The sequence below is a fragment of the Lissotriton vulgaris genome, chromosome 5 (genome assembly GCF_964263255.1).
Source record: "Lissotriton vulgaris chromosome 5, aLisVul1.2, whole genome shotgun sequence".
NCBI lineage: Eukaryota > Metazoa > Chordata > Amphibia > Caudata > Salamandridae > Lissotriton > Lissotriton vulgaris.
Window position 1 is genome coordinate 1,633,867,439 of NC_141693.1, and position 13,082 is coordinate 1,633,880,520.

Genomic DNA, 13,082 nt, shown 5'->3' on the forward strand with positions numbered 1-13,082 from the left:
TCGCCATGCGGCGAGCAGGCTTACCGATTTAGATTATAACTGGCGTCTTCTCGGCATAGTCAGGACTGGAAGCCTCGCTTCCTATTTGGTCCGTAACCTGGGAAACCAAGCACGAGACAACTTAATCTAAAGTCAGAGGTCATGTGTGCCGATCAAATGGCGTAGCCTACGACTCCTGATTTATACGGAGCTTCATGACTTGACCCAGCCGAGAAGACGACGGTTATAATTTACATCGGTAAGCCTGCTCGCCGCTTGGCGACTCATCCACCACGAATGCTTTTTCGATTAACTATAACAGGAGTACAACACTAACACGTTGCTCTCCCCTTTCGTTTCCCAGCGGACGACTCCCAATTTTTACGGAGCCTCGCCTTTCTATGGGGACCAACTTCACATGATTGTTAAATTCCGGTAAGCCAGCGCTGCCTTGTTGACAATACCCTCCATTCAATAAGTCCTTTACGCACGAGTATTAACTCAATCCCTCACTTATTCAGATACCTCGTGTGGTTTCCAGTGCCCAGCGTCCCCGGGCCAGTTTTCGGATCTTGCCAACTACGCCAATATTTACAAGTCAATTGTAAGTCCCTTCATTATTTAACTCCTTTACATGTTCTTGATGTAACCCATTCCGCACTTGCGGACTATTTTCAGAATAATTCATTCATTGTTTTGAATTCCCCGCAGGACGTCATGGTCTTCTCGCAGAGGGTTTCAATGTGATTATATGACAGAGTGCACCGATTAAATAGGTAGGCCCTCTAATGGTGTGTCCTTTTAATTATGTGACTACGGTATCTTTTTGAATAGGCAAGTAATTTTTACCTATTATTGACATTAATAGGTTGCTAGTCCCCCTCATTGTCCTGATGAAGACCCCGCCGCAAGGGTTCCACTGATTCCTGCATTATCTGGGGGTCGAAACGTCGACAACTTTCTTCCTTGCTCCAGCCCCCTATCCACTATTACTACATACAATGTATTATTGTGGGGCATGTGTTTGATGAAATAATGCTTTTGGATCAATGACCGTTTTGTACATTTCTAATTGAATTTCAAATGTTTTAGATACATATCTGATTTTACTGTCACTACTCCTTACCTGCACTACCCTCACATTATCACTTCCTCCTCACCTCTAGGGGCACTATTCAACCTTTTCAAATTAGTAATGTTGGATACTATATCCTGTTTTGGTCTATAATGTGAATAAAACATTGTAGACTCATTAAGTGTTTCCTGACTTGATTTAACTTGCATAGAATTATCTAATTCTCACTGGGACCCCATCCCTCTTATTAAGGAATGCCTTCACATTCATTCCTATGGGCCTAGAGGCACATAGGAAAGAATGGGCACTCGCAGATTGAGCATGCAATTTCATGGGTGCAAGGGGGCCAAAAGGCCACCCTTAAGCACCCTTGAAATATGCATGTGTGCACATGTGGCGAACATACATGCCCTTAGGGCATGTATATGCGCCATTTGGCCCTCAGAAAAATGCAAACAATGCTTTTTTCTAGGAATTTGCAAATTACTACCAACTACAAGTTGGTGGTAATTTGAGATTCCTTAATGCCAATTCACAATTTGCGATAGCTACAAGCAGCATTGATACAACTGGCCCTAGGAGATTAAGGGCCGCATGTACGAAGTTTAAAATAGCGGTTTCCTAATTGCGATTACCTGCAAATTGCAATTAGGAAATCTCTATTGCAAATATATGATATGCTTTTGAGTTTAGTTCGGGATTCCCACTGCGTTGCTGTTAGACCTGGCATCATTGGCGTGAGTCTCCCTTCCATTTTTGATGGATTGCCTCCTCTGTTTTGATATGTTTTTGCTGGATGTATGCTTTGGGCGCTGTGCCACTGCTAATCAGTGCCACAGTGCAAGTGCTCGCCATGTTAAATTGATATACTGATTAGATTCTATGATTGGGTTATTTGATTTATCTGTCAGGCCCTAGTACAGTGCACCATGTGTGCCCAGGGCTTGTAAGTCAAATGCTGATAGTGGGCTTGCAGCACTCGTTGTGCCACTCACAGAAGCAGCTTGTAAAATGTGTCTCAGGCCTGCCATTGCAAGGCCTGTGTGCATTCTAGCACTGCCATGTCAGCTTGACCAAGTGCACCCACTTGCCAGTCCCTAAACTTTCCCTTTGCTTCATATTAGACACCCCTATGGTAGGCCCGAGGGCAGGGTCGCAGGGCCTGTTGCTGCTCCAAAGTACAGAGTCGTCGCAAGGCTGCCAGGGCGTCATCGCATCGTCATCGCATCGCCGCATCAAGGGCTCCATCTTCTCGCATCACAACCAGATCATTGCATCACATCAAGGCACCATCTTGCGCAACGCAATGGGCCCGCAGGCCGAGAATCTACGCATCATCTCAGCACCGGTAAGGCTCACGACGAGTCCCCTACTGAGGAAGGACGCAACCGTTCCACCGGGTCACGGAACCGACGCATCTCCCATTTTGCGAGCCTTTTGTTCACTTTGCGTTACGCATCAAGGTACTTTGTTGAGAACTTTGTCGCATTTACCCTCAACTTGAACTAAAAGACTTTGATAATTTTTTAAGTAATCTTAAGTGTAGTATTGTGGATTTTTGTCGTTTGTGGTCTTTTGTTTAAGTCTATATAAAGAATACTTATTTTTATAAAACCTGTGTTGTGTCCATCTGTATTGTCATCACTCTATTACTGTGTATATTCACAAATGCTTAACACACTGCCTCTGAGATAAGCCTGTCTGCTCGTGCCAGGCTACCAAGGGGGTGAGCAGGGGTAATTAAGGAGTGTAATCCCCCTATCCTGACTTAGAAGTAAGGGTCCCTATTTGGACAAAGGTGATAACCAATGCAAACTAGAGACCCCCAGATCTAACAGTTGCAAATAGACCTACCTTATGAATATTAACGAGGTAGGGCTCAGTTTGCGAACTAGTCGGAATCATATAACAGGACTGGTGGCCTGCTGGGGTCAGCAGACCATAATGTCTGTGATTTCTTTTAAATAAAGCAATCTTTTTTTTAAATGCAGCGGTTTTCCATAAAACAAATTGGGACGCATTTCAAAAACAAGAATACAACTTCTAAGTTTCAGTTTTTAAGAGTAGGCAGTGGTCCGTGGGACCATTGCCTGTCCTTAAAAAATGCTTTTACAAACATTGCAAATGGGAAGGTGACCCCTTCCAATTTGTGAATGGGTTACCTTCAAATTGAATTTGGTGGTGAAATGTGAATGTTTTGTGACTGCATTTCGGTTGCAAAGCATTCCTACATACGACGGCGATTCGGTATAAGGGAGGGCACCCTCAACACGCCCCTTCCTAATACCGAATAACAAACTCAAATTGCGAATTGATAGCAGGTTACCAAATGGCATTTGGGTTTGATACATGCCAAAATGCCTTTTAGCATTCACAAATGGGCTGATTCTTTGAAAAAGGCTTCGTACATGTGGCCCTAAGTGATTTACTCAGAATCACAGGATGTTGTGGGGAGTCCGTGATCTACACATTATCTTCTACTGCAGCTTTGTGTTATATTAACATTAAAAGCACAATCAATGTATCCATGTTCAAAACAATTTAAATATGTAATCTTGTTGCCAGATTACTCCTCCTAAAACTGAAGAAAAGTAAGATATAATATTACAACATATGTGTGTTTGTGCATGTGTTTGCGTGTCTATGTATATATAGTTGTGTGTGTATAAATGTATAAGTATAAATATATACAAACACACACATATGAATATATGTACTTCTAAATAAATGCATAAAAATAAAATAGTGGACACGATTGAATTTACCAATCATTGTTCTTTCTTCTCAAGAGACACACATTCATCAGTTAGTACTGTTACCTTAAGTTTCTGTTACATGTATGCTGTTTCAACTGTGTACGTGAATAAAAAGAATAGAAGGTGGTGAAATCTGGAGATGGTTTAGAATTAGATTCTCAACTGCCTGGAAAGGCAAAGTTCTTTCTCTCTGGGCTGCGATATTGTTATTTTGCATAATACACGTTTTAGCTTGAAGTAGGCCTGGAGACATTGTTTTTCTTGCACATGGGCAACAAAAGACAGAATTAATGTGGCAAAATAGCCATCGGATCAGCTCAAAGCTGTAATTTTAGAGTCATATTTGAGGAAATGTTTATTTAAAAAATTCATTTATCTTTCTAGTTGACTAAGAAATTCCCCTTGGAGGGGATCATTTCAAATGTACTTGAGTCCCTTTACCGCCAACCTTACTGCAGTTTGTGGAGTTTAAAATAACTGGAGTGGTCAGTGTTTCTGGTATCTCTGTTGCTTGTTGGAATACTATGCTTAATACAGAGTTGAAGGCACTTGCTATTTGTTCATGGATAGCTACATATTATGAACCGCTTTTACAGGCTAACCTTATGTTTGGTGGTTATGCATGGGGATATCCCAATACCATTGTACCAATAGCCTAAGAGTGTGGGCCCCCATTCCTGTTCTCGAAAAATACGGGATAGCATCAAATTAGGAACATATAGAAAGGGGGTCCTGCCCCGCAGGCAAGGAGAAAGGGGGCAGATGGAATTAGGCTGCACAATAGTTGACACTACCGACCTGGAATCGTTCTGTTTAGTCTTTTAGATAATCATCTTGTTGATTTAATTTAGGAGTACATTTGTCATATCGACCTCTGAAAATGGTAAGTTTAGACTCTTCTAGTGAAAGAAGATGGACAGGGCAAAATCATTGTGGATAGAAAGCACAACTAGTAGTCAGCTTTGCTAGCAACTCAGTTTCTAACTAACTTACTAAAAAAACAAGACCAATCTCAAAAGACAGATCAGCGGCATGGCTCAAACTCACTCTGAGATGGGCATTCACCCTCAGAGGATTTTTAACTCTCAAAGCAGTAGCATGGGCATATGATGGTCAAGCTCGAAAAAAAATTCTATATTGTGAGAGGCCTGAGAATGGTGATCTGTACACCCAACGCCTGAGGATACAGCTTAGAACCGCAATTGTGGTATTGTTGTGGACAAGGCAGTATAGATTCGAAATCCCTGATACTAGAAGATGCCTTTGATGTAGTCTCTATGGATGTAATGAGATAGATCAGATCGCAGAAGAGGCGCATTGTCTTCCTGCATTCAAATGCAAAGCTGAAGAACATCCAACAGCTACTGGGCCATTAAGCAACAACACATGATGCTGTTAAAAAGTGTAACTGATTAAACAGCCTCTTGCCTAAAGTAAATGGAACAAGTTAATGGCGGTGGGTCAATTATAGCCAATAGCCAGTATTCAAGCAGCTGAAAAACAGATGTTCAGTATTGATCATGACGCTAGTGTGCTTGGAACTAAAATTTTCTACATCTGATATGTTAGCATTAATTTCTGCAAAGAGATGTTTAATGCTAAGGATTCTCACAGTTTTATCATCACACTCAATTCTGCGGCTTTGTTCCAAGAGCAACAGTGTTTGCTAGGAAATTATGCTCAGAATCTGGTGCTTGGCTGACAAACTATATTTTAAGTCTTAGCAGGAACATTGTATTGGGCAGCTGGCAACATAAAGGCTGGCTCATTGGTGCAATCTGAAAGTCCAGTTAGCCATAGGGTAGGCTATAAGTAGAAGGTTTATGAAAGTTAGTTGCAGGTTATTCGGATGGTAAGTAAGTAACAGATAAGTGTCTCTCTCTGTCCACCACACCAGGCACAGCAGCATTCCAGAGCATCATCAAACATTCCAACATTCCACACAAATCACATTCAGGCTGGCTTAGCAGCTGGGAACCGGTAACTAAGGAAAAGGATGCAAAGGAACACCACAAGTCACAACACTAGTTAAGCCAACCGGCAGTCATTGCATTATGAAATACCTAGTCATCATTTTTGGAAGCGCTATGTCAGCGTTAATATTTTTGTCCTCTAATCTGATACCTCCTCTATTTACATATGGTGTTGATGCTACGGAAACAACTGCTTTGTTACTCTGTCTTTTTATATGCCCCTCTATCAGACCTGTCAGCCCTAGGGTGGTCTTACCCCGTTTTTATTTGTCCCTTTTGCCTCATTTTTGCCACTGTCTTTTGTTGGAAATAGGTCTCTGGGCGCCTGACCACTGCCAAACAGTGCTGAGGTGCAGGTGCTCTCTCCCAACAACATGGCTGCCACAGGCCCCTGCTACTGCAGAGTGGCCATTGAGGACACACACTAGTGGTTAGGAGCAGGCTGGGACATCCTGTTACAGTATCACTATCATCCCGCCTTTTTGTTCTAAAGCCTAGAATGTGGAAGCTCCTGGAACTTTCCAGCCCTGGGAGGGGTTACGCTTTGCCGCCTTTAGAGGAGGGTCACCTGACCTAGGGGTATAAAAGTAAAGGAGGGAAACTGAGCAAGTTAGTTTGGGCACCACTGGACGTGGGGGAACCTCTGCAGGGGTCTTAGGCTGTTGGGCCTGGGGGAGGAACCTACACTACTGGGACTGACTGGGCCTAGGTACTGCTTTTCCAAGTTAAATGAGGGACTCTGCCAGCCTACTGATCTAGCCCAGCGAGGGGGAACTCAGGGAACCACCTCCAGTGTGCTAGAGGGAACTATCCTGTCTCTGAGCCCACCAACACAACCCCCCTCCTAACCTAGAACCTACACTGAGACCTGCCATTCATCAATCAAGCGCTGTCAAGAAGAAGGGGGCCACTTGCTGGGAGTACTGCTGGGGAATCAACCAGGTAACAGCGCTGCACCATCTAAGCTCTTCCCTGACAGAACTGTGCTGCTGCCGCTGTAATCCTCCCTGTGCTGTGCCCCCACAGCGCTGAACTGCTGACAGACTGATGCCAAACTGCCGCCCCTGTGCTGTGCTCCACCCAAGCACTAGACTGTCGGAGACTGCTTTCATACCCTAGCGCAATGCCTAATGGGCGCTTTATTGTGGAAACTGACCTGCCCCTTTGACAACGCTGTGCCCTCTAAGCACTACAGCACTAGATTCTGCCACTGGTTGCCCAACACTGCCGCCGCCAGGTACCTGGAAAGCGTTGTGCCCTGGAAAGCACTGTTTGCCCTTATAACCGCCGCAGCCTGGGAGAGGTGCGGTGGAGCTGCGCTGTCCGTGTGGGCTTGAGGGAAGAGTAAGCACACAGGCCTTGGTCCCTGCTGCGGCCCCTCCCGAAGGACGGAGAAAGGCTGCCACGGCTTCAGCCAGGGCCGCACTGGGCCCGAGAGATGTTGGACACGAGCCGCGTCATCTGCCTTGCCCCCCTCTGCACAGCGCCTACCAAAAGCGAGCCTCTGATTAGCTCTTGTGCTCCGCACCCTCAGAAGCTTCCACACCATTGGTTGAGGATGCTGTCCCTCTTCTACGCCGTGTCCTCATTGGTCCCTGAGCAAGAGGAGATATTGGGAGGGCCGGGACCAACTCACATATTGGGGGCTCCACCGAGCGCGATGCCAACACCTTGACCCGAATCACATCTGGAACCCAGACCAAAGGAGCCCCCCCCCCGGGGGAGGGTGCCAGTACACGGTGATAGCTGGGCTGCCAAGGAGCGTCAGAACACCTAAGAGGCAGCCCCGTGACTGCCCCTCCCCCGCCAGAGGCTGCAGCTGGGCCCTTTTGGCCCTGATTACCCCTGTGGGCCCTGATTAACCCTGTGATGGCCCTAATGAGCTGAGGTGAGAGGGAAAGTGACTACAGGCCTTCTGAATTGGGGTTAAGAACTGCTTTAGATCCTGTTGTACTTGGCCTAAGTTAACCCCTTTTCTTTGAACTGATCATTCTAGTGTGGCCCAATTTAGGAAATGTGAAGCATGATTTTGTTGTGCCATTTATCCTTCTGTTGAAGTATTCCAATGATTCCCTTGCACAAAGAGATATTCTAGTATTGAGACCAGACTTGTACAATGTTACAGTTAATGAGCCTGTTTAGGAAGTTTAGATAAAAGATTCTTGTTTTAAACAACTTTCGGGTGTGGTGTCATGTTATTGCGTGTGCCTCCCTATCTCAGTGTGAGTGTGTGCTGCGCTTCTGCTTTACACCTAGCCTTCGGGTGCCTACCTGCCTCGCGCCAAGCTACGTGGTGGAATTGGTGACTCCAGTACTAACACCCTCCTAAAATGTGATGTCCGTATTGTGTCTTGTCTGTTTGTGTAGAGAAGCGATCTCTTAATGCTAATATTGCTACACTTAATCTATTTTCTGTAAAATGAAAATATGAGTTATGAATAAAACATGATCTCTCACCGGAATGTGTCCCCGACTCGGTCTTGGAAGTAAATGAAGCCCTCTGCATCAAACCTCAGCAGGTCTCCACTGTTGAAGTAGCGGTCACCCTTGCAGAAGACATCCGTCAGAATCTTCCTCTCGGACAAGCGCTTGTCTCCTGCGTAGCCGAAGAACTCGGAGCTCTTTGTTATTTTCACAACAAGAAGGCCTGTCTCACCTGCAGAAATGGACAAATCAAACAGAAGAGCTAAACGAATCAAACAAGGGGAGCCTTTTCTATTCTGTGACAAGCATTCTGTTGACATTGCTCTTTATAAAACTATCAGCATTCAGATCATAGCAAAAACGGTGGTAAATGCAAATGCCAGGGAGCACTCATTCAAAGCTGCGGAATTCCACTTAGTACCCCTTAGTACTACTGCATCACATTGTTTTTTAACTGCTCAGATTGTAGGGCATAAATATTAAAATGAAGAACCCGAAAGCAAACAGGCATTTGCAAATTTATTTTCAATAATAAGTACAATCGAATTCTTAGTGCTTGATTAATTTCACCCTTACAGGACCACAGTGGAGAGGTGCGGATCGAGTTCATAGAAACAGCATGCTGAGTGTGCTAAGTTGCACATTTCTTAAACTCACGAAGTGTGCAGAATTATTGTGTAAATTATAAAAAAAATCATATGATATACTCATATTATTGCACGAAAAGTGCTTCGACATTAGTACCTTGACTGTTGCGAACATATTTTTTTTAGTCACCTGCAAGAAAAAGTGAAGCAAAATACACGCTCACATACAAAATAGCTGCAAATTACCAAGGAAAAACGCAGGTGCAGAGTGATTCTGAGAACAATCTAAGCCAGGAATGCCCTACAATATAAAATACCTGCAAGCTGCCAGTTAACGCTCACAAGAGAAAACTAGGAGAGTGCATAGGTTGACGTAAAGCAAGAAACTCTAACAGATTGATCTAGGCCTCGGGTCTCCTAATAGTATCATGGGAGCTACTTGGTAGCTCACCAGCAACCTTGAAGTACCTCTCAGAGGTGTAGTCTAGCCTGGTACCTCATTTATAGAATCAGAAAAATTCATGACTGGCCATCTCAATGCCCCTAGAATGACAGCCAGACAAAACCAATAACACGACCTCAGGATAACAATAAAAAAAAACATTGTGCCATCTTCTAGGGTCTGAAACATTACTATCTGCCTCCACTTTTAACCTAGCTCAGTCACAGGGAGTGTGGGCATTTGCTGGTGTTGCTCTTTCATTACCAAAAGGTGTATTAGCACTGGGCCTTGAAAGAATAGTGTCAACGGATGCCTGAGCAGTGAACAGCGTGGATCCACCAAAGTCTGGGCCTACAGAGCCAGAGTGAAAATGAGTTACTTGGCTGCATGATCAGTCCAACAGCTGAGAAGGGCATTGTGTGAATCCAGAGCTGAGACAACTAAGAGTCCCACCTGTGTGTGTGTGTGCATGTGTGTACGTTTACATGTGTGTGTTTGTGACATTGTTTCATGCCCTAATAAACTATGTTGCTGCCTGAAATCAAAATCTGGTGTGCAGGACCTCCAAAAGTATAACCTACACCTAATCATAAGGGGCTAATTTCTGACACAATTATGTTAGCTCGAGTCATAGTGGTGCCAATGGCATAATAATATTCATTATTGGCTATTTTTGGTCATAATTCACATATTCAAAACATAACTGGCGTACTTATAGGCATCCATGGCATATTGGTGTACAACCCTCACATAGTAATGGGAATGCCTGATAAATGCTGGCCAACTTGCCCATCATAGAGTTCAGCCTTGGCACAATAGTGGCCCTATTAGTAAGGTGAGCATTATTAGCATATACCAGGCATTCTTGGTGCTAAGGTGAGAATATGTGGCCTATGATTGTAACACCTGGGCACTTGAAACAGACTCTGCCCATACAAGGTATTTGTACATATAAGTCCTCAATAAAAATTAAAAGCTGATGTTTGAGGACGGTGTATTTCCTAAAACTTAAGACTGATATTTTGAAGGCAAAATGTATGTTTTACAGAAAATTGTTTTCTTCTGGACAATCAGAAATGAAAAGTAGGATTTGATAGAAAGAAATGTGTATTTTCAGAAACTGATATGTTGATGAAGACAAAAGGTTGCAATTCCAAACACATTTAAAGTTGATAGTGGAAGGATAATTCAAGCAGAGTTGTGGAGACCTACTGTTGTAGTTTTGCACTTTGCGCCTTAGGGCATGTGATGCTTTGGCTTTCATTTCATTAGTCATGTGCAGGCATTTAATACTAATACATCTTTTCAGTAAGTCCGGATGATGGACTGTTGCTGCTGGCGTCTACTCGGACCAGGATCACTGGCCACTACATTGGCCACTTTAAACTCGGGACACTGAGTTATACTACTCATTACGTTATTGTGCTTCATCGGATGTGGAGGACTCGAGCCATCATTTTGAGCCATCCTTGCGAATAACTGAGCATGAACGATTGTGGGACATTTCATATCGGACAAGTCCACTATCTGCACTGCAAGCGATCTTAGAATTGACCCTATTTGGATTGATCTTGGGGTATATTGATTTATGCATACAGACTCACGCATACAGACTGACTCGGACAAGGAACAATAGAGTTAAGCCCTGACGAAGTTCCAGCTGTGGAACGAACCGCTTTGGCTGATGTCTCATTTAAAAATTTTAAATACAATAAAATATACTTTTTGGGCACACTTGGAGCATATGGACTTTATTCTGGTGCATCTTCCCTTTCATACATATTGGCTTATCTGGTTTCCAGTGGAGTGGAAGTGCGGCAAACTCCGGAAGTAGTTGCACAGACTTTTTAATTTGTTATCACTATTTTGGAATTGATGTGCTGAACCCTGGTCAGCCGCAGTTTGTCGTTTTTGTATCTACCAATACATGTTTACCTGCTGTTTCTGCTGGTAATCTCACCTGAACTGCTTGGATGGTCGCTACTGCTAATCTTGCATCGGGTATTCATAGTGTATTGTCAATATATGTGGTGTTTGACTGGTCAGCCATAGGGTGGTCTTCTTCTAAATGCTGTGCCTACTTATCTCTTTTTTATGGCTGAAATTCCTATTTGTTGGCCTTAGGACTGCTGCTGGACAGTGCTAAAGTGCTTGTGCTCACTCTCCTAAACATAGTTCAATTGGTTTACACCTGATTTACATATTTATTTTGCTTATAAGTCCCGTCTTGTGTGGTATACCATATACCCAGAGCCTTAAAATTAAATACTACTAGTGGGCCTGCAGCACTTATTGTGCCACCCATTGAAGAAGCACCTTACCCAGGCCTGCCACTGAAGCCTGTGTGCAGCTTAAAGTGCCATTTCAACCTGGCAAAATAGACCGTTTGCTATGCCAAACCTTCCTTTTGAATACACATAAGTCACCACTAGGGTATGCCCTGGACATCACAGAGGGCAGGGTGCAATGTATTTAAAAAGTAGAACATATACGTTTACATTTTACATGTCCTGGTGGTGAGGAAACTAAGGGGGCCCTAGAGGCCCACCTGGTGCCTCTGGCCTTGGGGATGCATGCAGGGGGGCACATGGTGTGCCCCCCTGGTCTGCAAACATGCACAGTTCCTAGCAGGGCATCCATGCTGTGCCCAGTTCCTGCAGGGCATCCATGCTGTGCCGGAACTTATTTTATAAAGTTTTATATAGCACAAACTTGACCCAAGAGGGTATCAGAGAGCTTTACATTTAAATCGTTGCGTTACAGGTTACATCAGTTAAAAGAGCATAGTAAGGTACAGTACACATAAACAATGTTTCAATAGTTCAAAGGAGGGGGAGGAAGGAGTAATAGCGGGGAGACGAGGAAGAACAATGCCCAATGTCCAGCTGGGCAGGTGACAGTCAAGGGGGAAACCAGGGCCCATCTCCTCATTAGCTGTCAAGCAGCTCCACGGTCATCAGCCATGTTGCTCAGGTCTCAGTGTTCAGGAAAAAACAGTTTTAGATTATTTGATTTGCAAAGGTTATATAGTGCTATCTAGACCAGAGCGCAAAACCAGGGGAAACATTGCAATTAGAAGGTACATCAAAAGGATTATAAAGCACTGGCTTTACCCATAGGTATCAGAGTGCTAGAACAGAGGAAACATTGAGTTATATATTGCACAGTTAAAATAGCGTAGTAAAGTAAAGTAAAACAAACAACGAGGTTGAGAAAATGTATAGGAAAGGAGGGGAGGAAGGAGCCATAGCAGAGAGATGACTAAGAACTGTGAGCGATGCCTGGCTGGGTAGGTGACGGTCGAGGGGGAAACCAGGGCCTATCTCCTCATTAGTTGTCTAGCAACTCCATTGGGCATCAGCCATGTTGCTCAGGTCTCAACGATCGGGCAAACAGTTTAGAATAGAAACATAGGCTACGAGGATAGAAGTAAAAGAAGAAGGTGGAGGGGAGGGCGTAGAAGCAAGCCAGAGAGGGTGCCTGGGCTACCATATAGGCCGATGCAAAATAGAGGAAAAACCAGCTTTCCTGTAGTTGTGTTCATTCTTCCCTCGGGTGTCGGCGGGTGGATTTTGAATCAGACTTCCACTAGCAGTGGGCCATTTACGTTTCCTGATTATGTGCACACACCTTCGGCCCCCCGGTGCTCTTCTGTGCATCTCTAAGTACACAGATTGTCAGCCACACACTTACTTAAATCCTCTATTTTTGAGGGAACAAACCATAAGAGACTTCCTGGTTCGTACGGGTATATCACTCTAACCCTTTTATTATTTATTTATTTTTTGTCTTTTTTAGTATCGATGTATGAAAGGGACACCTTATCGTTTTGTACACCTTATATAC

The 13,082-nt window shown here is 44.0% G+C and overlaps 1 protein-coding gene across 1 annotated transcript in view; it reads right to left on the bottom strand.

The window, feature by feature from the left end:
* LOC147716878 (long-chain fatty acid transport protein 2-like) overlaps nt 1-13,082 on the bottom strand; it is a 378,574-nt gene that overhangs the window by 69,131 nt on the left and 296,361 nt on the right. Inside the window, exon 7 of the mRNA XM_086923779.1 lies at nt 8,241-8,439. Within this exon, the coding sequence (XP_086779905.1) occupies nt 8,241-8,439 (199 nt within the window). The remainder of the gene's footprint in view (nt 1-8,240; nt 8,440-13,082) is intronic.